We start from the raw sequence: 25,023 nt of genomic DNA on the forward strand, positions 1-25,023 counted from the left end.
CCTAATCCCTACCAGGTGGTTAAGTTTTGATCAAAAATTAAATGAGACAGTATATGGTTTATGCATCCATTCTGTAAAGTAATTTAGAATCTTGGCCTTAGTTTTCCTAACATGTTTTTGAATTCAACTTCTGCACTTGAAATCTTTCAAAACTTGGCTGTAAATACTTCCCCATGTAAAAATGTTTTTGAATATATTTGTAGGTTTAGGAAATAGATTGATTTGTTTCTATCAGCCTGTACTGTGCTTGTGAGAAAGGCAAAGTGGTCTTATTGGCAGTATTCTTTAGTTTCTTGAAAAGAAAAAAATAGAGAATTTAATTGCAGAAGGTCGAGGGTGAATTCAAAATAATATTTATTTTGGTTTTACCACTTATGGAACTTGGCTTTTTCCCCTGAATTACAGGATTGATTTTGAAAAGCATAAATGCAAGTTCTGTCTAACCCATACTGGCATGTGTTGAGCACTTGATGTTTATCTCATCCTCATGCCTTTTACAGTCTCCCCCTGTGAGAATAATGATGCACTTGCATTTATGGACCAGTCCTGGTTCCCCTCTGATGATTATTGTATTGCATATTTTTATGTTAATGTAACTGCTAATTATTTACACATCACTTCTCTTTTTTTCTTGGTTTGGTGATCTTGGTTTGCACATATGAAGCATTGTGGACATACAGACATTTTGTTGATTGAAGTTGAGTTGAAATAAACATCCTTAAAAATTAAATAGGTTTCTTCCTACTTGCTCTTCTTAGGTATGCTTACAGATTCGGTTGCTCAGATAGTATTGTCTCAGCTAAAATTAACAAAAATTTTGGCTATGTTAAAGTCCTTATGGGAGTTACAGGGCTTGAATTACATAAGCTGAAATAATTTCTGCCCTAATAATGTCTTCATAGGCATAAAAGCTTTTAAGCATTTTTTACTGGAACACTCTCATTTTTGTTAGAGAAGTTATAGAAAATATTTTTTATGGAAAAAGTTGTCTTGATTTTAAAAGCCAAACATTGTCAGTGCCAAATGTAACACAATGAATACCACAGCCAAGTGTAGAATCTCTAAAATGATGGAAATTTTGGATTTCAAGACAAATTTTCTTTTCTGCAGGTAAGGAGTATGTGTTCCTAGAATTTGCTAAGTGGTTCTAGACTATTTTTCTAGTAACAGTGAATCATGAAATTTGAGACTGCTTGTCTCTAGAAATCAATGTAGTTTCCTGCTGGATATGATTTCCACCTTGAACACTGCAGTGTGAGAATGCAGTCCTTTTGGACATGAACTTGGAAAGTGTTGAATCTCTCCTGTAGAAGAATGCCCAAGAGATGAGTAACACTTTGTTAATTTTCCAATAATTTTTAAATAACTAATGACTTTGAACTGAACTGCTCCAACAAGACATAATCTCATGAGAAAAAAACAGAACTGAATTTAAAGAGTAAGATGAAACCTGTCAGTTTGGTGGTTGCACTGATTAATGTATTAAGCCTGTCTTGAACCTTTCAACTTAGTCCACAGCCATAGTAACCTATATAATTTTAGGAGGAGAAACCACTCAGAGATTAGAAATTACAGCTCCCTTCAGCTTTGGTTGACTGTTTGTTTAGGTTCTCCCTCTTTCTCCTAGGTGGACCCAACATTGTAATTTCCCCTTCCATTCACCTTCAGTAAAAACAAGATAAAGAGAAATTTTTAAACAAATTGAGCATTTATTAAACTCATGTAGTTAATTCAATGCAGTAAGAAAGGTAATGAATTTTTTAACAGTGTTACAAAATAGCAAGACTTCATGAATATGCTGTTGCTTGAACTATACTTATGTAGTATAGTAGAGCATATGACCATTTGAGACTGTTGTAATTGCAACTGTAGCAGTCAGGGGGTTCAAATACAAAAAAAAATAGCACAGAGGGTGTTGCTGGTCAGTGACAGATCAGTGCAGTGCCAGTGGACACTTCAGGATGGCGGTGTGAAATTGGATCTGTGGCACCAAAGCTGTTCTAGTGAGCAGCAGAGAGATGGGAGCAGGAGTTGAAAGAAGTGAATGTCATGGAGTTGGGAACAGTCTGGGCATTGGTGAAATTGTAGAAGAATCAGGTTGTTGTCACTCCTAGTTTGTCTTCAGCTACAGTTAAATTATCATTATGATTAGCACTCAGTAACCCTAAGCATTATGATGAATATCACTCTGATGAATTAATATATTTATTTCAGATTTCTTACAGTATTCCTAATACTCTTACAGTATTTTCCCCTAAATTGCATCTGATACAGATTAAATAATATGTCTTTCATGTTTGGAGTAGTTTATTTCCATAGGAAAAAGATGAAAATAAACTGTCTAAACTGTCTTGGTGGAAATCTCCACCCAACCTTCATCCAGCCTTCACTCCTCCCAACCTTCACCTACTAAAGCTTCTGAAAGATAGTTATCTCAGGGACTCTGCTGTGAGGAAAAGGAAACTGGCATTGAAGGTAAAGCAGAAAATACAAACAAGATGGGAGTTTTGAAGTATGATCAAAACTGAAAGAGGATTTATCCATTCATTGAATGAATGATAGTTTTATGGAGGGAATCCCCAGTGCAAAGTGAGGCCAGCTTCCACCTGCCAAGTGTGTCTGTATCATGTCAAACATTAACTTCTGTTGAAAGTTTTTCCTTTAGTCCCTCTTGACACACGCAGAGAAAATTTTAGCGTGTTACTCCCAACATGTTTTTTTAAAGCAATGGTTAAAAAGTTGTTTAAAAATTGTTGTGTCCATTGGATGTGAGGGAGGGTTGCAAGATGCTGATTTTTCTTTCAATGGTCTGCATCTTGTATTGGGACTATACAATTTGTAAAAACCCTGATTTCTTTTCAAGTGTCTCAGGTGAGTGGGCAAGAGGCAAATGTTTTTTCTGAATATTTTTAAATACACAGGATGTTTGAGCCAAGCATTACATTTAATAAAATACTTGCAGTACATCTTGAGTGTAACAAACCAGATTAGCAATTAAGCATTGTGGTACATCTCCAGAGCAGCTCACCTGGTTGGTTTTGCCTTGCAATTCATTAATCTAGGAAAGTGATTTTGCAGAATCTCTGTGTAGACATTGACCAGGATCCTGTTCTTTAGGGACTGGTTCAACCCTTGTGAAAAGAAATTATGATTCTAAGGAATTTCCTATGACCCTAAGTGTGGACAAGAAGCCCAAGTTGTGCTGCTATATGAACTTGAGTTCTAAAAGCCCCTTTGGAGAATGCTGGACGCAGGATTTGGTACATTCAGGTTATGTGTGGTTGTGTCTAAATAGAGCCAGCAGAGCTTATCTTTGTCAGGGCAAGGCTTCAAACTGATCCTTACATTCCTTTTAACCAAGCAAAGGTCAACACCACTAGAAATATACATTTTTCTTTTCATTCAATCTGCCTAATTTTTTGCCCAATGCCACAAGAAATCTGATTTAAAAGCCTCATATTTCCCTAATTGCTAACAAAGGATTTTCCATAACCACACTCACACACACACTGTTTAAGTATTGTGGGATGCCCTGTTTTACCCTGCTGAAGTTCAAGAATAAATATTAAAATCTGTTTCATAAATATTGGCTAAATTTAAAGTGTTGATTGGTGATATTTACTAATTGCTATTTCAGAATAGTGACCTTATGGTTTGTGCTTATTTTTCCATTATAAAAGAATGAAGAATAAATGAGTGACAGAATTACCAAAATTATGATTATATTGTTGCATAACATGAATAAAAAATGCTTCCTGCTGTGGCTTCAGATAGCTGAAGAAAGGATACAGCTATTGTCGCTTATTTAATTTTGTTAGCTGAAGGATTAGATTTTTAAGAAATTAATTGTAAAATGATCATTACTGTTCCAAATATAATGGCATATACGTCTTAATCTGTGGAATATTTTTTCCCTGGTATTTTTTGTAGGTATGTCTGGTATACATATGATCATTAATAACTAGATCATTTCCAAGTTGACATGTTTTAATATGGAATAGGATATTTCTGAAAAGCCTACACATGAGTCTGTCAGCTATTGCAGGTCATATTCCTCTTAAATTTTCTGAGGAATACAATATTTCATAAAGATAATAGTTGTTTGGTTTGGTTTTGTTTTTTTTTTTTTTTTTTTTTTAATTTTTAATCTATGCATTATGGTGTATGTCTCCTAGTAATTTAAGAATGGTTATTTTTTGTGGAATAAGTGTCTCAGTAATAGAGAGAAGTTAAATCCAGCAAAATTGAGGCTTCTTGCACATGCATATATGTAGACGCAGGCATCAGATACACTACATGAAAGCATCCACTCAGCTATTCATAGGGTCAACTCATAAAAAGAAAAAGTATCCTGCTTTCAGTGATAAATTATAAACTGAAGACAATACATATAAAACATGCATACTTCCCAAAATAATTTGTTACATTTCAGTTTCATCAAAATTACTTACACATGAAAATAATTTATACTGAACATTTTTCCTCCAAAGAGATATCATTAACTCAAATATAATTAAACTAGGGGTTTTATCTACAGTTTGATTTAGAAAAATAAGATTAGAAGGACATAGAGGAAAATGTGGGAAACATGGTTACCTCTAATTTTGTCTATATACTAGATGGATTTCAGGATGACAGAATTACAGCATTTCTGGCTTTGCTATTTTATTACTTTGTAAGTCCCTTCATTTTCAGTCTTACCCTAACTTTGCTGTCTCATTGTTCCTTATGATCCTTTTGATTTAGGATGCAGAATAGAAAACTGTGACTCCTGCTTTAGCAGAGACTTTTGTACCAAATGCAAAAGTGGCTTTTACTCGCACAGAGGCCGCTGCTTTCGAGGATGTCCTGCTGGATTTGCAGCCTTGGAAGAGCTTATGGAATGTGTGGGTGAGTCAAGTAGCTCTTTGGCCAGGTGGCCATATTTAAATATGGCACTACTTCGTGATGATGCTTAGTATTTCTTATCAGGAAATATTCAGTAAGGAATTATTATTGATTTCTTTGCTGATAATACTAGTAAATTTTTCCAAACTTTAAAGTACACTTCACTGGGAATGTCACTCTCTCTCTTGTGCATCACAAAGTTCTGCCCTCTTAACTGTAAAATCACCTTTATGAAGATTTTCAGCTTGGAATTTGTAAGATTTTAGGACTTGTGTCAGAACAAACTCTTTCTTTCAACAGTATTTCTTGCATTTCATGATGGAGAGGACTTGGAAATGTGAACTTCTGAAGTTTTCAAACCCAAGTGACAACCAAAGAAGATCTACATATTAGATAGAAGAAAAGTCAATCTCATTAGCTTAGGAGACTTTTTGAATATTTGGACTGTCATAACATATCAAACATACAGTTCTATATTCTGGTTTTTTTTTTTTTGGTTGGGTTGATGCTGGCTAAAAAGATTCAGATTCTGTAAGAGATTTTAATTTTGTTTCTAGCTTTTTACCTGCTAATGGTAAAACTGTCAACTGTTGCTTTCTAACAATGTACATTGCATTCTAATTAAAAAAAAAAAGAAAAAAGGAAAACAAACAAAAAAAACCCCAGAAGGATTGCTCACTTATGTTTTCTTTTGCTTTATCAGAAGGCTGTGAAGTGGGTCAATGGAGTGAGTGGGGAACTTGCAGCAGAAATAACAAAACATGTGGATTTAAGTGGGGCCTGGAAACGAGAACAAGACAAATTGTGAAGAAGCCAGCAAAAGACTCAATACCATGTCCAACCATTGCAGAATCCAGACGGTGTAAAATGGCCATGAGGCATTGTCCAGGAGGTAAGTGTAGCCCATGCCAGAAAAATCTTTATGAGCTGAAGGACAAATTCTGTCTCTGTTCTGCCAGCCAAGGCTGAGAAGCAGCAGTAGTACATCAGTCCTAGTCTGTACAGAGAGACACCAGGGAAACACTCAGCAAGGGAGCAATTAGTCCTTCAGCAGACTGTGAAACTGTGTTTTTCCTGGTGTGGTACTGAGGGTTTTCCAAAGAGGTGTCTCATGGAAGAACCGTAATAGGTTGCAGTTTTGAGCTTCAGCATGGAAATGATGCTGATGGTGGAAGAACTACTTACTCTGCACGTGGCAGGAAAGATTATGACTCTAAACCACTCTGCAGGTGGCACACACAGTGTTGGTGTGCTGGGTATTTAAAAGAAGTTAGTTACACATGGCATTGTTAGCTGGAACCATTAGCTGGAACAGGTTATTTGTTTTGAATATTCTGGAGCGAGGCCAAACTGTGATAGATGTGATACAAGCAGAACAGTGATAGATATCAAGATTTTCAGCTTGAGACCAGCCTATGGCAACTGCCCCAAGTAAATAAAATCAAATTTCTTTATCATGGTGTTGCAAAACTTAAGTAGTGATGCTGATGTGAGAAAGGAAATCAAGTTTCAAATTTGGGCTTGGTTTTTGTAAACCCCAAACTGAAGACACATCACTACTGGAGATTTTTTGTTATCTTTGTTGAAAAGTTTAACTTCTCAGGTATGGATTCTGACAACCTAAAGAGGTTTCAAAATTTGTAGGAGTGGTGGGTGATCAGCAGGTGATAAAGATGCCATTCCTTTCAAAGTCACAGGATTAAATAAAGAATGGACTTCAAGAGATCTCAAGTCAAACCTCCTGCTGGTTTGACTGTGAAATCAGACAAATAAAAAGAGAAATAAAGGGTTGAAGAATCCTGAGGAAAGCTGTAACATGATGAATAAGATAAACCTGAAACAGTCTTAGAAAATGTACATAAATAAGTTGCTTTGTACTCTGGGATTGTTGAAGATGTCTGTCTTGGCTTGAACATTCTGCCTACCAGTGTGTATGTATGTTATACATAGAGTTTTATCTTATGGATACAGATTAAATATCTGTAAGCTTCATTTTTTGTCTCTAGGACTGCAAGTCAGTCTGGAAGGGTATATAAAGCTGATTCTCTGTTATCCAGGTTGACAGTCTATGATGTACTTTCCCTCCCTATCCCACTCTCTGCATTCATACACACATGGGCACACGTGGGGCTCAGTCACAGTGGTACAGGGGACATTGTACAGCACGGTTAATCTGCAACCTAAATACAATTCTCAAAGGCATTGAAGAATGGAACCTACAAAATTAATATCTCTGTAGGAAAGAAGAAGAAAAGGTAAAAATGAAGGCTGATTTCGGCTGCCATGGTATGTATGTCACGGTATCTCTGAATATTAGTCAGCTGCCTCTGCATCAAGGTAGTGGCACTTACCAGTGCTTGCAGCCTGCTGAGTGATCCAGTTACTTGTAACAGACTCTGGATCCCAAATTGGGTTAGTAATCAGATCAACTGAGAAATGTTTTACTGCTGAAATTAAAGGAAATAAAAAGGGCCCATTGACAAGTTCTACTAACTCTCCAATCAGTGTTTTCTTTCTTCTCATTTGCCTTCAAATGCAGGCAGTTTAGCTTGCAGTGGAAAATTTGAGAAAATTGCAGAATTTTTTCAATTCAACATCATGGGGTACAGATTTAGTCATTTTGGTACTCAGTGTGTACAAAGGCAGGTATTTTATGGATGCAGCATTCAACCTCTATAAAAATTCCTAGCAAGTAGAAATATGGATTTAGTCTTGATAATTTAGTTAGGATACAAATTATTCAAATTGTTGTAAAAAGTTTGAGAAGCGTGCTTAAGTGAACCATAATATTCAAGAAGGCTGTAGCATGCTCATGGAACTATGTTAATTTGGACATTCATACCTTTTTATGTCTTATTCTCTTAAGTTGTTTCAAATTTTCTTGTCTAGCAATTCAGGCCACTGCTTAAAGATTTACATCTCAAATTTATCTTTTGAAAGGCACAGTGGCTTTCCTAAGAGTGAGGATATTTATTGGTGTCCATTGTCTATATATATATATATAGTGTCCACATATATTAATTGGTGTTTATTGCCTAGTGTCCATATTGTCTCTGTATTAAGACCCATGATCAAAACTTTGGTTTTTTTTCACCACATATCAGGAAAGTTGTTGCAAATACAAATTCAGTGTAGTACTTGTAGTGCTTTTTCATGGGCTTCAGTGAATCCTGAAGATTAGAGTCCTGTCCTCCCATGGTGTGGAATTCTCTGCATCTGTTTTCAGAGATAAAAATAAATGTGTACAAAACTGCAGGTTTGAACTCTCCACACTGACTACAGTATTTAATACTGCTTCTGTGCCATCACAGAAAACACCTCCCAAAGTATGAGCTCCTTTCTCTCTCCTAAGAAACTCCTGGGAGAATGTTAGTAGTGTTTTAAGTGCCTAGGGTAAGTCTTCCCCAGACCTGCTTATCTCTGCAGGTGAGGAAGCCACAGAGGCTGCCCTGCGTACAATCCTGCTTTGTAGAATGTTTTAATTTATACTATGTACAGGGCTGGTCTAAGACCCTGTTCCTTTATCATATTTTAGTATGGTTGCCACATTAGATACTCAAAATGTTTTATTGCCTATTTGATCACTGTGACATTGTGGGAGGCTCAGACACAGCTTACAGTTCTGGCTGCTGAGGAAGAGATTCTGAGTCTTTAAAAATATGGTGCTTTCCTAATGTTAGGAATTTGTGACTGAACTTTTAAACTGAAGAAATAATAGAAAAAAAATTGTAAGGTTAGCACTTCTGGGAGACTGAAGAACCACAATCCCCTGTAAATGTCAGTTGAGAAGCTGTTAATAAATCCTTTCATCCTAATGTTCTCAGTACATAAACTCACACAAATGTGGAGAATAAGTATTGGATTATACAGCTAAGATGATTGAAGATTGTGATGGATTAAGCTGAGCACGGGAAGTAAGGATATTTTTGGTAGAATAGGGTCAAATAAAGTGCTTTTGTCATGTGCTTTCTACTTCTGTATATTTTAAGTTACTATTTATGGTCCACACGACAGGGAAACATCCAAAACAGATTTTTATGCATTTGCAGTAGAAGAAAAGTTAAAGAAGGAGAGTTAAATTCTGTTTTCCTACTAACTGTATCAGTTTCATATTTTTAAGGTGCTACCCAGCTGGCCAAATGGTAGTGGTACAACTTCAGTTTTGATGAATGATTTATCACTTTCTCCAGTGTCTGCAGAGCTGTAGAGATACAAACTTGTATACAAGTGAAAGATCATTTAACTTATTTCCTACTGAAGCTAGCAACATAAGAATAACACTGATTTCATATTTTTACTTAGAGATATTTCCTTAGTCTCAGTAGTTACTGATTTAACTATTACTGTATGGAAATGTCACATTTGTATATCTGTTAATGTTATGTAAATTACCCTGTGGCTTTGACTGTAATGTGAATTCTACTTTGAGAGGTTGGACTTAGACAAAGGAGACTTGGCTTGTTCAGGCCACCTTCTACCCGTGCTGGTCTCTTCCTGATAAGGAATTTTCTTCTCTTTAGTTCAAAGAGAGAGAAAACCAGAATTAAAAAACCAAAAAAACCAATGGGGAATTCAGCAGTCAGAGATGTAAAATAGACTGATAAATCTTGCTCTCGTCATGTTTTCCCATATATTTACTATAAATATAATATTTATACTATATTTATATTTTATGTAAATATAATATTGTACCTCTTATTTGTATGTTGCTCATGTTTACCTCAGCAATTCCTCCTCTTTTGTTTGTACACTCCAGGAACCTACAGACTGGTTTAATTATTCATATTAAGCATTACATAAGCAAGCAAAGCAGCTCTCTGCTATTTTAGTGCTCATTAGACTTCAGTTCTTCGAGCTGTCTGAAACTTGATTATTACTCTGTGCCAAACTAATACTTCTGCAAGCGCACATTGCTGGCCCACGTCCAGCCTCTCACTCACCAGCACCCCCAAGTCATTCTAGGTCACCAAAGACTTTGTTTTTCAGGCTCAACAAACCCAGTTCCTTCGGTCTCTCTTCACAGGGTCAACACTTCAGCTCCTCACCATGTTGGTGATGCTGTGCCAAACTCTATCAATATTTTTCTTTTCTTGAGCTGAGGGACCCAAAGCTGCATATGGTGTTCTAGATATGGTCTGATGAGTGTCAAATAAAGGGAGATGATCACTTCCCTTAATCTGCTGTCACGCTGTACTAACAGGTCAGCAGACTGAAGGAAGTGATTGCTGCTGCTGCAGCTCAAAGTTAGCTCACATTTAGCTCAAGTTTGATCAGGAGCTTCCCAGGAGAGTTGTTCCCCAGACAGTCCATATCCAGCTCATATTTTTTCAGGGAGTACTTCCTTCCCAGATGCAGGACTTTGCACTTTGTTGAATTTCGTGAGGTTCCTTTCAGCTACAATGAATCTTTTCCTCATGAGTGAAACGAAAACCAGTCAAAATAAATATAACACCAGAACTCAGTGAATGATCAGGCAGCTGATCACATTCTTTTGAGCTTTTTTATACGTCTACATTGTAGTATCCAATGTTGAAAACTTTGTAAGCTAGGACTCTTTTGAGACCTTAATTGATATATTGCACTTATAGACTGTCCCAGTGCCAAACACCTACAAACACCATCTGCCCTTTGAGTCAAGGCTAGGGCATGCTTTAGCTGGGTCTCAGGAAACATAACCACCATATTCTTTGTCTCCTATTGGTTGTGCTATGTTGCCACAAGAACAGAGAGCTAAGTGGCAAAGGCTGGTCCAGGAACAGCAAGAACTGTTGCCTCCTCCATGAGGACTGTCAAGCATTTGGCTGGATTGGTCCAGTAGACCGTGTAGGCACCATCCTTGGAAGTTTCCAAGACCTGATTTGACAAACTCTTGAACAATCTAGTCTGAAAGGTCTCAATCTTACTGAGGATGTTGGACTGGGGATCTCAGTCCTGCTGATGTTTGGACTGGGTCCAGTCTGAATGATTCTGTCTGAACGGCAGCATCTCCTGTGGGTATGTGCTGAAAGAACACTGTTCTTCCTCTGAGTTTTGCAAAATTTCTGATATCTTCTGCTTTGAATTAGAGACAAGCTGGAATGACTGTTTGTAGGGAATAGGAGCAAACCTATTCCCTACAAATCTTTATTGTGGCTGCTATAGTGCTGAAATATCTTCATTTGGCCTATTTTATTCTAGTTGAAATTATATGCAAATTATGTGTCATGTTTTGAATATAATGTTAACCATTGTTTCATGCATTTCCAAGTTTAGCCTTAACCAGGATAAAAGCTTAGTTCAAAGTGCTGATTTCTTGATTTATTTGTTATTATTTGTCTGTCTTTGGCTGAATGCTGCACACTTCTAAATTCAAAAATCATGCGTAGGATCTAAAAGATCCATTGTTCAATGTACTTCTATTTTAAGTTAATGCACTATGAAAGTCTTAGAAAACATTGGAAGACCAGCAGAAGTATAGAAATGCAGCTATAAGACTCTGTTTTGGAGTTGCTGTGCCTTTTCACATCTTAAAAAAAAGTTTGATTTTTGGGACATTTTTAGTAAATTGTGGATTTCATTCCATTGCTAGTTAAGTAGTGACATAAATGTCTGTGTCAAGTTAGACATACAAGAAAATGATCCCACTTAGAAAAGATTATCGTATATGTTGAAGCGTGATCTGACCAGAGATGTTAGCAACCAGAAACCATTGTGGTTTAGGGAAAGATGATGACATTTACAAACAGATTGTACTACTTTGTTAGTATTGCATGGTTCTTTAAGACTTTGGAATATTATTTATCACTTTAAGACTAAAATTAGTATTTATGAGACTTATCAGTATTTTAAACAAGACTGTAGTACATAGAATAGACCACAATTATACTGTCATTACCTGCTGCAGCTCTCTGTTAATTTTGCTGTCCCACTGGACCAAATCTGCCCTCGTTTGCACTCACCAGGCAGGTAGAAGGTGCATGAAGTGTAGCTCCACTGAGTGCTAGCTCTGCTAGAATCCTGGTGTCACCAAGCAGGTTTCCCTCCTTGATGGCTTTTTTGCATGTCACCATGGACAAGAAGACTTGTCCTTATCTTTTCTGAAAATATAACCCATCATTTTTGTTAAAAAATCATGACTCAAATTTTTTGAAAGAGAGAAGGAAAACCTGCTTCAGCATCAGTTTACAAGATGTAAAGTCCACCAAAACCACCTAATTGCACAATGCAGGGTGGAAAAGCAACAGTAATGAGGAAATAATTTTGTAAGTATTTTAGTTGATGGACATTATGTGAAGAACCAAATAAGTGGGAGCAAGAAAGGACAAAATAGTAGTCTGTTGTTTTTTGGAGGCTTTTCAGGAAACAAGAACTGTTTTACAGTGTGGCTGAACCCTCAGAGCCTGGCATGCTTGTTAGTACATTTGTTCAGGAAGCAGACCTTTGCCAGCTGCAGATTCTGCTTGTCTGGATTGTCAACATTGACTTTGTACAGAGAATGTTGTGCTGCAAGTATTAAAATGTGAGTCTTTTTATACCCTTTAGCTGATCACATTCAGAAAGGGCTACAGCCAGTGAAAACTAATTATAATGCAAATATAGATCCTGAAGAAAATGAAACACATATTACCGCTCATTTCAGTGGGAGTGACTGCAACTAGACTATGTACTTTAATTAAGGCACATAGGCAGGAGCTATAGTTATATCATCAATAGTCAATTAAGTTTATACCAGCTTCTAAGAAGAGCAGAAATTTTTTAATCTCTGTTTGGTAACAATAAAAAAAGTGAAAATCAAATCATAAGTAGTTTCATGTTGGAAAGGAACATAGAAGGTAATTTAGTCCAGCCTCCTGCTTAAATCAGGTCAGTTGTGAGAAAACCAGGATTAGCCATTACTCTCACAACCCTCAGACATTAAATAGTCTCAATTTTTTGGTCTTAGTTATGTTCCTCTTCATATGCTTATTTCAGAGATGATGATTTACAACTTATTTTTTTTGTTTTTTTCAAAGTGGAAAATATAGAAATGCATAACAAATTTGTAGGTTTATTTTCAAGACATTTGCATTCATTGATAGATGTACATGCATGCATGTGTCTGTATTGGAGCATTTCTATACCTGATGCTTCTTAGATTTGCAGGTAAAAGTTAGGCAGTGTACCTCTCAGGTGATAGCATACTATAAAGTAATTCAAATGAAGCAAGAAACTCTGTTTTTTTTTTTTTTTTCCTGCATTAAAGTATCATGTTTTCTATAACCTTTCTTCTTAGAAACAAAAAATTACATGGATATTTTTTATGGGGTTTTTGTGGGGGAGTCTGAGAGAGCAAATAACTCTCTCTGTATTATACATGCATTTGATTCACATCCATTAAAATGAGTTCACAAATAAACTTACTGTAACTTTTAAACAATTGCTGTTATTTTTCTTTTGTACTTTTGGGAGCAATCCATTCCTGAGAGAAAATGCAATCCAATTGGACTCATATTTGAAAAGTAGTTAGAAATAGTTTTTATAAGCCACATAAACTTGAACGTCAGTTTGAGTAGCAGTCATATTCAATTTTGAAACCAAGTACTATCCACCAAGGACCAACAGGCAGATTTTGCAGGAATGCCTTCTCTTTGCTGCTAATAGATTACATCACATTGCTGGAAGGTTGAGGTACCTCTTAAAGCTCTGTGACAAGATATAGCTGTTGACTGATCCTCCTTTTTCTACGTGTTTGGAATCAGGTCAGTTAAAGTAAGCAGTTAATTAAGTGCTCTGAAACAATATCAACACTTATTGAAAATAACCCTTCTGAGATTTAGGTCATTTAGGTACCTGCTCAGTGTTTGGGTTTGCATTTTCCTTGAAAATGGGATGGTGGTTCTTGCATGGGAGTTGAGGCAGCTTGTGACTATGTCACTGTGTTCCTACAAAACTTTTTTGCTGTTTTTGTCTGGATAAATACTACTATGGGTTACAATTACCATTATTAAAATTTGTGGGTTTGTGTGAATGAGGTGGAATAATGCATTACTTATATTGAAACCTGTAACTTAGATAGACATAGCTAACCTAAACTTCCTTGAAGTGTTGCAGTGAAGTGTGGTTTTGGTTTTCTTTTTTAAATGATGGATTACATTTTAAAGCTTTTAAGCATCTTCAGTCTGTTTGACTAAAGCAGAATTTAAAAATGCATAAACCAGAAGTTAAATCTGTCTAAAGTGATCTGTAGAGGGTACCTTTCATGACAGTAGCAAAACAGCTGTGTAGAAAAGCATTGTCGTAGTTTGATTTCTGTTTTAGTTTTCCTCTTCAGTACCACTGCCCAAAGCAAATCTTGTAATGGACTATATATACTGAGCACAAGGTTTTAACTCTCCCTACTTTATCAGGATGATACAGCCTGTAGAAATTTATGTATTCTTTTATCATATTGGCAGGCTACATTTTCAGCTTATTTTTAAAGGCTTTCGAGGGAATTACTGGCAGTGCAGAAAAGCCAACTCAAGTACATTTTTCCCTTCCTTCTGAATATAAATTATCCTTCAATCCTACTTTTTAATTTAAGTAATAGGAAATATTTTCTTGGGAAGACATTAACATAGTTTTCCCAATCATTGAAAGGTAATATGCACAATTTATTTATTTATTGCCATTATTATATCTTAGACCAGATAAGTACTTTTAACATGTGTGTTTCTTTAAGTATACCATATTTCAGAAGTAGCATGAGTATTGAGTGATGCAGTGTCTCCTGTGGGAGTTATCTGTTTTTAATGAATAACTGAGTGTACCAGAGTGTAAATCCTCATAAGTGACCAGAGTATGAGTTAGAATGGTCCCATGGCAATTATACAATTCAGGGTTATTTAAAAATACTGAAGGAGAGCCAGCTGCTAATCCACATGGAAATACAAATTCTGTAAAAGAGCTGTGGCTGATCCAAGTGCACAGATTGAATTTGTCCATAAAAGGCACTTGATGGATTTTATTGTGCATACCCTTGTGAAGTAACTCCTGTTGGTTTTTGTCTCTTGCTCATTCTGAAACCACAATCCACTTGTAGGAGGAAAAGTCATATACATACTCATTTCTAATTCTTGACCAAAGAGCTGGTATTGTACATTATTGTTACATGTAATTTTTGTACATTATGGTGTCAGCCATTTCAGTCACAGCAGAGAAACCAGCAAATACTCACCTGCCTGAGATTACTTGTTCCTCCCTTAGGATCAATCAGTTATGCACTGTTCTCTGCATATCCTCTGCCAAACCACAAGCCTGGGTATGGCAGGTCTGGAGAGCCATCTGTCTCAGGTGTGGCATGACTAGAAAGCCATCAGCCTTTCTCAGTTTTTAAAGGCTCAATAAGGCTTTCTTTGCACAGAAGTCTCTTCTTAAGTAATAAACCTCTTAGGTTTATTACAGAGTGTATTTGTATTCACAGCATTGGTACAAGGGCCACATCCTGACTTTGGTACCCTCAGGCACAAAGGTAAAGCAGACAGGTCTGTATTTCCCAGGATTCTGCCTCCTGCACTTTTGAAAAGTGGGTATAGTGTTTCCCTTTCTTCAGTCACCTAGTGTTTCATCTGATTGCCATGATTTTTCAAACATCACAGAGACGGACTTGGTGACTACATCAGCCAGTTCCCTCAGGACTCTGGGATGCATCTCATCAGGCTCCATAGGCTTATGTACATTCATGTTCTTTAGGCAGTCATGAACCTGAACTTCTCTTGTAGAGAATGAATTTTGCTCTCCTTGTCTTCCAGTCTGCTCTCTCAATGGTGTGGGAAGAGAGGTTGCTGGTGAAGACTGAGGCAAAAAAGTTGTTGAATTCCTCAGTGTTCTCCTCATCTGTTGTTACCAGTTTTGTCAGTTTTGCTCACTCTTTCTTTGACCTTCTCTTTCTGGCTGACACATCTATAGAAGCCCTTCCTGTTATTCTTTGCGTACCTTGCCAAGTTTAAGTCCAGCTGTACCTTGGCCTTCCTGACTGCACCTCCACACAACCAGGCAGAAAGCCCATATTGTTTCCAGAATACCTGGCCCTGCTTCCGTTGTTTGTGGATTTCCTTCTTGTCCTTTAGTTTGACCAGTAGGTCTTGACTCAGCCATGATGCTCTTTTGCCTTACTTTCCTGATTTCTTACAACTGGGAATCGCGAGCTCTTGTGCTCTGTGGAAAGAATCCTTAAAGTTCTACCAATTCTTGTCCCTGAGGGCAGTTTCCTGGGGGGAAACCAGGGGTTTCTATTTACTAACAGAAATAGGACCAGGGAGTCCTATTGACCAGTTCCTCGACCAGCTGGAATTTTGTTTTCCTGAAATTCAGGGTCCCAGCTTTTCTCTTTGCCTGACCTCTATTCATTAGGACTACAAACTCCACCAGGGCATGGTCACAGTAGCCCAGGTTTCCTCCAGTCTTGGTGTTACTGATGTCAGTGATCATTTGTGTTAGTGACCATCAGGTGCAGTACTCCTTGTCCAGCACCAATGCAAATTATCTAGATCACCCTCCCATGTGCAGTAGCCAGCAGTCTATACAAGCTAATTGCAGCTGCTTGACTGCTAAGATAGAAACTCATTACACTGCTGTAATTGTGATTGTGATGTCTCATCTCTACCCTTCATATTAGCTTTGTTATTCTGGAGTATCATTTTGAATGCTCTGTGGCCTGCTTGCTTGACAGCTTGTGGCAAGCTAAGGTAGCCTAAGACAGGAGCCTCACAGCTTCAGGCTAAATTCAGAGAAGTGGTTTACTTCTTATCCTGCAGCACAAATGTGGAGGGCAAGGAATCCAGGAAAGAGAAGGAGGGGGAAAGAATCTGAGAAATAGAGTGAATGCCTCTTCCTCTTTGGTTCTTTAGAAAAAAATCATGAAGGTACAGACATATGTCTCCTGTTAGCCAACAGGAGAAGGTAAACTCTGTTCACACACGATGATTTGCTGAATAGTTTCCAGTGCCTTTCAAAATGAGAAAGAGTGTGCAATTCTACAGTGATGTGTAGTTCAGAGACTCCTAAGCCAATGTTGCATAAAGTAGCTCAAGAAATGGAGAGTTTAAAAGTGTCAGCATAATGCTGTGCAGGAGTTAATGGTCCCTGCTGAGACACACGATTTATTAGATCTGGCACGGTGCTGTGCAGATATAATGTTTTCAGGTCATGAGGTACTATGTTTGGGATGAAGAATTGTGATTTGCTCTGTGGGTGCATAGATCACTTGGGGGACTCATTCTCTTGTGGGATTTATTCCTGTCTAATTATTACAGAGAGTCTCACAATAACTCTGGAAGGGCACACTGCTCGATGCATAAATGCAGCAGCTTCCAGTACTCTGCTGCAGGCCAGATTTAATTTAATTAACTTGCAGCAGACAGCTAGAGGAGTGAAGGGGGAGTGCCAAGAGGGAATATGTGAAGGAGCAATCTCCCCAGCTGCTCTCATTTGTGTGACCACCAGTGCTAGAACTAGGTGGAGTCAACTGCACTGATTTTTAAGGCTGTGCAGTGCAAGTTCTTCACAGAAAGCTTCTAGATATGTTTGCAACTTTACCTTTCATGCACAGCAGAAAAAGGGCAATAGAAGGGGAAAGGAAGAACAGATCTGCTACTCATTTTTTTAAATTGTTGCTTGGTTTTGCCTTTGGTGTTGTTGTTGTCTTTCTAGAGCTTTTTGAGATAATTTGAAATAATTTTATTTCAGATTGGAAAGTCTGGGCATCACTGATTCCTGTAGTACATTTTGCTTTACACCTCAAAGGTGAATGTAAAGAACTTCTTCTTGAACACTTTGAATTCCTGGTTCATTCTGAAGAACTACAAAAAATTACTGCAGACAGTGTTTGGTAAAGAAATGGGAACCTGAGCATAGGAAAAGAGTAAGAGAAAACAAGAATTTCTCATGATGGACAGAGCATCCCCACTCTGCATTGATGTTACATTGTATTGTACCCTGTCTCCATCCCTCTGGGAGCCTCTCAAGAACCCTGGGCCAGTCCCGAGTCAGCAGACACCGGGGGGCAGCCCCGACACGGCCACAGCGGGGAGACACTGTCTGTGTGTGCCCCGAGGGTACTGAGGGCACCTGGGCTGACAGCAGGGAGACACTGTCTGTGTGTGCCCCGAGGGTACTGAGGGCACCTGGGCTGACAGGGAGACACTGTGTGTGTGTGCCCCGAGGGTACTGAGGGCACCTGGGCTGGCAGGGAGACACTGTCTGTGTGTGCCCCGAGGGTGCTGAGGGCACCTGGGCTGGCAGCAGGGAGACACTGTCTGTGTGTGCCCCGAGGGTACTGAGGGCACCTGGGCTGGGGGGGAGACACTCTCTGTGTGTGCCCCGAGGGTGCTGAGGGCACCTGGGCTGGCGGGGAGACACTCTCTGTGCCCCGAGGGTGCTGAGGGCACCTGGGCTGACAGCAGGGAGACACTGTCTGTGTGTGCCCCGAGGGTGCTGAGGGCACCTGGGCTGGCAGGGAGACACTGTCTGTGTGTGCCCCGAGGGTGCTGAGGGCACCTGGGCTGGCAGGGAGACACTGTCTGTGTGTGCCCCGAGGGTGCTGAGGGCACCTGGGCTGGCAGGGAGACACTGTCTGTGTGTGCCCCGAGGGTGCTGAGGGCACCTGGGCTGGCAGGGAGACACTGTCTGTGTGTGCCCCGAGGGTGCTGAGGGCACCTGGGCTGGCGGGCAGACACTCTCTGTGTGTGCCCCGAGGGTGCTGAGGGCACCTGGGCTGGCGCCTTTGCAGCACAAGAGACACCAGAGACATCGGTAGAAGAGAAAGGGCCGACTCTTAGCAGGGGTCAATCCAAGATTTTATTAGGAGTCCCAAAGGAGCTCCTGCACCTCAGGGGCCTCCTGCCAAGAGCCAAGGGAGATGTGCCAAGGTCACATTTAAAGGGAGGTGGAAACCAAAAGTAGATAACATTTTACCAACCAATAAGTGACCCTAAGGGATGGGTACTGGAGGATAGACATTTAGGACAGCGTATGGGGCAAGGCTGGGGGGGCTGACCCCTGGCCTCTGGCTAATCACTCGACGACTTGGACCGAAACTTCTGGATGGAGGGGATGGGATGCTGAGTGATTGACAGAGAGTCAGGGTGGGGGTTTCGGGATGATCTCATCCCGGGAGAGGGATAACACAGGTAAAGGGAGGGGGGTACAGTCTGGGATAAACCATTTGGGAAAAATAAGGGGATACAAAACAAAACTACTTCAAAGTATTACAAAGTATAAAAACACACTACAACAGTACCCATTAAAAATGAGTAGTTTAAATAATTTTCTGAGCACGTCTTAAGAATAAATTAGCCTAAATTTAATAGTAGCATGTAAGGATGCAGTACCATGGAGATATCTCAATACTTTCCCTTTGTTAGTATAAACATTCTGCACCACATGATCAAACACAGAAGCAGTATTAGTTATGATGGACACAATGCAGGGCCCTTTTGTGCAATAAATCCTCTATCATAAACATATTTATTTTGTGTGTCATTGTTTAGATTTTGAAGGGGCCCCAAACGTAGGTTTTAATGTGCCCCCCCTGAGTTAGTATCTTACATCATCTTTGCCATTTAATGTGAGAGTTTATCAGTTTGTGTTTCTTTATAAAGTGTGTATCAGGTGGAAGTCTACTGAGGTTCAAATGAGGCTGAGCTTATACAGTCTTACCTAGAACCTTCAAGTTTGACACTTCAGTCATATGTTGTGCACATCTATTTACTGTGTAGCAATACTGCAGACATGATAGCAAGCTTTTAGATCATGTTTTAAGACTATTCTACTTACACACCTCTATTAGCTTGGCTGTTCCTGTTTGTCTATTTTAAGCCTTTTATTGATTTCCTGTGAGCATTCCTTGGTGTTCTTATCTACATACATATAAGTGTGATGACTTTTGCAAACCTGGTGCCAAGTCAGAGGTATCTAGTTGCAAAGAGCAGCAGTAGTAGGACACCAAAGCAGGTGCTTTACATCATGTCAGATTTATTAAAAACTACAAGAAGTTCAAACAAGGGACATGACTTGCAACTCCAACATAGCTGCTTGAGCTATCATGGAGCATAAAGATCACAGGTATTTCCAATGACATCAATATCCCATGTTAACACCATGGCACTTGCTAGAGTAACTCCTGATGAAAATGGCAGCCAGCTCTTAAATTATTCTGCTTTTCTGCAGATACAAACGTGAACATTGTGAATGGGTTGCCAACTACTTACACAAAAAGTTCAGCACAGTAGAAAGAGTACTATAAAAACTGTCACACTTTTTAATTCATTGCTTTTAATATTGCACAATGAAACCTTAGCTGTTGACTAGAGGCAAGTGCCAAGCAGCTTTGATCAGATCTAGCATAGCTGCCCTGAAGCTAGATTGCATCTATACTATAGTTTCTTCAATACTGACAAAGTTTCTACATTTATCTGCTACTTGACATGACAAATGTTTAAAGGGTTTCTAAAACAAAGCTAGTTATAAGCTACCAAAAAGATGGCTAAATTCTGGCTTTTTATTTTTGCTCTGAATTTATGGACCAGATTGTTTTGTTACCTCCTCATTTACCATCTGTTCCTTGTAACTTCTAAACAAGAAGAAAAAACTTCTGTTAGGGTTTGCAAAGAAAACCACAACTTGGTCAAATATAGAGGATAATCTTAAGCATTGCAAACATTGTGCAGGGGATATGCACTAAAAATCAGTTTGCAACTCTGCCATATAGCACTAAGAGTGATATATGAGTAGGACTCTGAGTGTATTTGCAACAGGAAAAAAAGACTTTGCATTTGATAACTGATGGCTGAAGAAATTTCTGGGCCATAAAAACTTGACAGATGAAAAATATCTACTGAGCAAGTCCTGTGTCAGACTTCAGGTCATTGCTCTGGTTAGGCAACTGGAGTAAGTGGTGGGAGGTTTCTAGCTAAAAGAAAGTACTGTGGCAAATAAAGGGAGGCTAGTTTGAAGAAAAGAGGAAGTTGTTTCAAGATCATTACAGATTGTGTCAGTGCAGTAATACAAATTACTGACATTCTGATGTAAGGTCAGAATCAGGTTTTCATAGTCACTGAAGGTGATTCTATGTGTGTTCTCTGTTGGATGAATAGATGCTATCAGCTGTAATTCCCAGCACTCAGCACATGATTATTCTGCCACCAGACTTTGTTAATCGTGTCTGCAATCCAGTGCCAGCTTGAACATACACTGCAATAATTCCTCTTTTGAGAACGGGGACGCCAGTGGATGATGAGCCTTAGACATATAAATGGAAAAATCCTGGGAGATAAAGTTCATTTTTTTTCCTTGCAGCTGTGGCAAGGAAAAAGAGAAGATGATTTATTATTTCTGCAGAACTCAGAAATAGAGATGACCCAAAAAACAGCACAGTGTTTTGAGAGAAATTTTATAACATGCTGAACAATTCTTTCAAGTGGAGTTTTTTAATTATATAAGTAATTGTTCTTCAAATTTCAAGCTCTAAAAAAAAAAGAGTTGATTCATATGTCTTTTCCAGAATAATGTTTTTTTGGGTGGAGTATGTTGTGAAATAATAATATTTTACTTTTCTCTTAGTTTTCTTCCAAACAGCTCAATTATTTTTTTTAGAGAGATAAAAGAAATTAAATTTCTTTGGAGGGGAACTTTTCCCCCTTTTTATTACAGTGTCACAGGTTTACAGTATCTCAAACTGTGACAGAAGCTTATAAAGCATTCACCTCCCAGTTCTTTGGGTGAGATGCTTATCTGGAATAGGTTGGTGGTGTTTTATAGATGAGTTGCTATTAATCTCTCATAGCATCAATACATGTGTACTTCTTGATGGTTCTTACCAAAAATCAGATGTTCCATCAAAGCTAGCAAAGCCAGCAAAGTTTAATTGCTTGCTTGGTTTAAATGAGAAGCAAATCTATCTGTTTTGTAATTATTACTTGTTCCATGAAGTAATGGGACCTCAGAACTTAAAAGTGAATGTAAAATAGGAGCCAAAATATAACTAGAGTCCTTCTCAATTCATTGAGCAATTTAAAACCTCTCTCTATTTCAGTGAAGGTTGTCCTAGAAGAAATAATTAAAAAACCCCAAAAAGTGATACAGTTTCCTCAGCTGAGTATAGAATAAGAGTTTAAACAGCATTGCTGGACTTGGAGTTATAACTGTCTGCATCAGTGAGTGCACTTCAAAGCTGGGAGCAGCATGCTTCAAAACAACCACTTAAAAACTATTATTCCTTCTTAGACAGTTGTTCAAGTCAGCACCACTGTATCATCTTTCAGGGCTATTAAAGAAGGATGTGGATCTATTGATAGGAGTTTCATTTTTCTATGTGAACCAAAGTTTTATCTAGTTGGACAATTAGCTGGGTAAATTCTCTAGAATTGGTAGGGGCTTCATGTCAGTTCAATAGCAATTGAATTGGTGTTTTTACCTTTTGTGCCACTTACAGTAATTTTTCTAACTGTCTTGTTCTAAGACAATAGCAGACAACAGAGTAGTGGATGCCTTCTGAGAACAGTGTCAGTGTCATGTGTCTCCCTCAACCAAAAATGAGTGACTTTGGAAAGACACCTTTTTTAGGGAGTGAAACTCCAATGCTGTCAGTGTAGTAATGCTTCAGCTGCCAAAGGAAAGGTACAAATGCCCTGAAACCTGTAAGAGTATTTCTTCCTTGTGGACACTTTGAGGAATCTCAGGTACTTCCTTCAGCAGAACTCACTGAACTGTGAAGGTTACCATGGATCCCTGAAGGAGCCATTATAAAAAGGTTTTACCTTATTACTTCCTAAAATGACTTAGAGAACAAAGTGGTAGTGAGGACATTAATGGTAGTTCCCTGTATTGCTTTCTTGTGTAATTTTTGTCACCAGCTTCCTCATTTCTTAAAGCTCAGCTGCTGGAACGACCACATAATACTTTTAATGTTTTAGCTGTTTTTCCAGTCTTTATAGCTGCAGGCAAAAGTTGAAGAAAATGGACACTTTGAATGTTTCAACACCAGAAATTAAATGAAAAGCACTGGAAATTAATTATTCCACTAAAAGCCAGTGGTTTTAAATTTTACTTGCAACTGGCTTACGATTTTTGACTCCATATGGTTGTCAACTTTTACCTGACATCCACCCCAAAGGAAACATGCTTAGAGGTGGTGGTTTTCAATGTTTTCTAAAACACTGTCTCTCTTAGGTACTCATGTGAAAACTGATGTATTTCTGTGTGAAAACATTTGGTTTTCATTTACATATTTCATTTTACGTATTTACGTAAAACCTAGTCAGCAGCAAAAAATCAAGTGTTATTAGTGAAGGAACACTTCAATGCACTATCTGGCATGCTAATTTGAGAAGATTAGAAATTCATATTCTCTATTAAGCTCTAAAAAATGAGATAATGCAATGCATTGTGACTGAACAAAATAATAGCTGGTAATTTACTTCCTTGGTTCCTGTCAGCAGTTTCATTTGTCTTGAATAGGTATAATTGTGTGTCCAAAAAGAAATTGCTCTAAACCCAGTTCTGATATAGTCAGACTTTCCAAATCCTTTATTAAGCACAGCAATTTCCTGCTTCAGATAAAAATACTTCAGTCTTCAGTTATATTTATGTTCTGTTAGTAAAACATGACTTTCTTTTAAAATGTGAAAAAGAAACATTTCTTCAAAGCTGAGTTGATTGAAGTTGTCCTATTACAGCAGTGTCACGTGAACATGGTGTTCAGCTGAGCATAAGTTAAAATCAAAAAACTCATTTTAAAGGGCTGTTGAAGGGTAGAGATGGATGCTACCACAGGTATGAGATTTGGAAAGCAAGCACTTGCTGATTGTTTAACAATTATGAGTTATCACAGAGGTCAGTTGTGGGAGGTTTCAAGCCTAAGTCATTTTACAGAAAATGAAGTGATAATAGTTACTGCCATTAGCCATATGAGTCAGTAGTAACTCAGAGAAACATTGCTTAAGCTTGGCAGAAGTTAATACTAAACGAGCTCCATAATCTCATTTTAGCTAGCAAATATATTTTCCCGTTAAATAGGACCTGAATTGTTCTTAGGGTGATCTTACACTTCTGAAAATAAATGCAAGAGGTACTTTGCCTAGTTTGGAAGTTTTGGAGTGTTTTTCTACCAAATTTATAAAGATAATAATAATAAAAATCAGATCTGGATCTTCCTTGATTCAAACAGTGCTTATCACAGTCTATCTTTATTTTGATGGAAAAATACCAGGAAATTGAGTATCTAATTGTGTATATAATAATGAAATGTAGAAACATTTTTGACTGAGGGACTGTGCCTCAAGAGCCAACATTTATTATTCTGCCTGTATTTTTCTACCACTCTACCACATTTAGCTATAATATGGGAACTTGGATTTTGTGTGTGCTTGATTAATTTTGCTATATATATCATAGTTTTCCTTTATACCTAAAGCTTACTGGGTCATCCCAAAAAGCTAACACCCCCACATTAGAGAGAGTGGGACAATAATCATCTGTTTAGATATAATATTAATACTAAAATATATGTGTACAAGCACAGAACTAAAAGTATTCATGTGCTCCCAGGCTTCCTGGTATTTCCTAACTCCAGAAGATGCTTGCAGCTAGAATAATTTTAATCTTTCACTATTGGTGTTTCTTTTAATACACAGCTGCTGTTGTTCAGGCTTTCAAAAATTTGTTCCATAACAATTTTGTTATTATCATGCCCTAAGGAGTGCTGAGCACTTTTGAACATTTGCTGCTGAATAGTATTCTTTCTGAGAGATGAGCGTGTTCAAAGTTTCCGGCAGCTTTTATAAAAATGCTTTGCTGACTTCTAGATGGACTTGCTGCTCTAAATCCCTCAGGGGCTTGTGAAAATGTTCATGGTAAAGTTGGTGTTTTCTGCCCAGAGTAATCATATTGCAGAGTGTGCTGGGAGATTTTTGTAGTCTTATACTTGTTCACACTAAACTTCAAGATTATAAAATGCTAGATTATAAATAGTGCCATAAAATCATATTCTCTTGTTTTCCTCAGAAGCAGTGTCCTAATTTATGAAATATTTCTGACTATGTTACAGTTGCACATATCAACCCAAACGAGACAAATAACTTAGTGGTCAGACCTGCTGAACACTTCACAAGGAGCCCTCCCTGACTGGTTTAGAAATGGGAA

General features: G+C 38.1%; 1 protein-coding gene across 1 annotated transcript in view; it reads left to right on the top strand.

Annotated features, from left to right (window-relative positions):
* The window catches only part of RSPO2 (R-spondin 2), a 104,763-nt gene that overhangs the window by 57,503 nt on the left and 22,237 nt on the right, over positions 1-25,023 (top strand). The window contains 2 exon segments of the mRNA XM_071421376.1: positions 4,747-4,890; positions 5,591-5,779. Coding sequence (XP_071277477.1) covers positions 4,747-4,890; positions 5,591-5,779 — 333 coding nt within the window.

Source organism: Agelaius tricolor, unplaced genomic scaffold (genome assembly GCF_023055355.1).
Source record: "Agelaius tricolor isolate 1412-34295 unplaced genomic scaffold, bAgeTri1.0.p SCAF_2, whole genome shotgun sequence".
NCBI lineage: Eukaryota > Metazoa > Chordata > Aves > Passeriformes > Icteridae > Agelaius > Agelaius tricolor.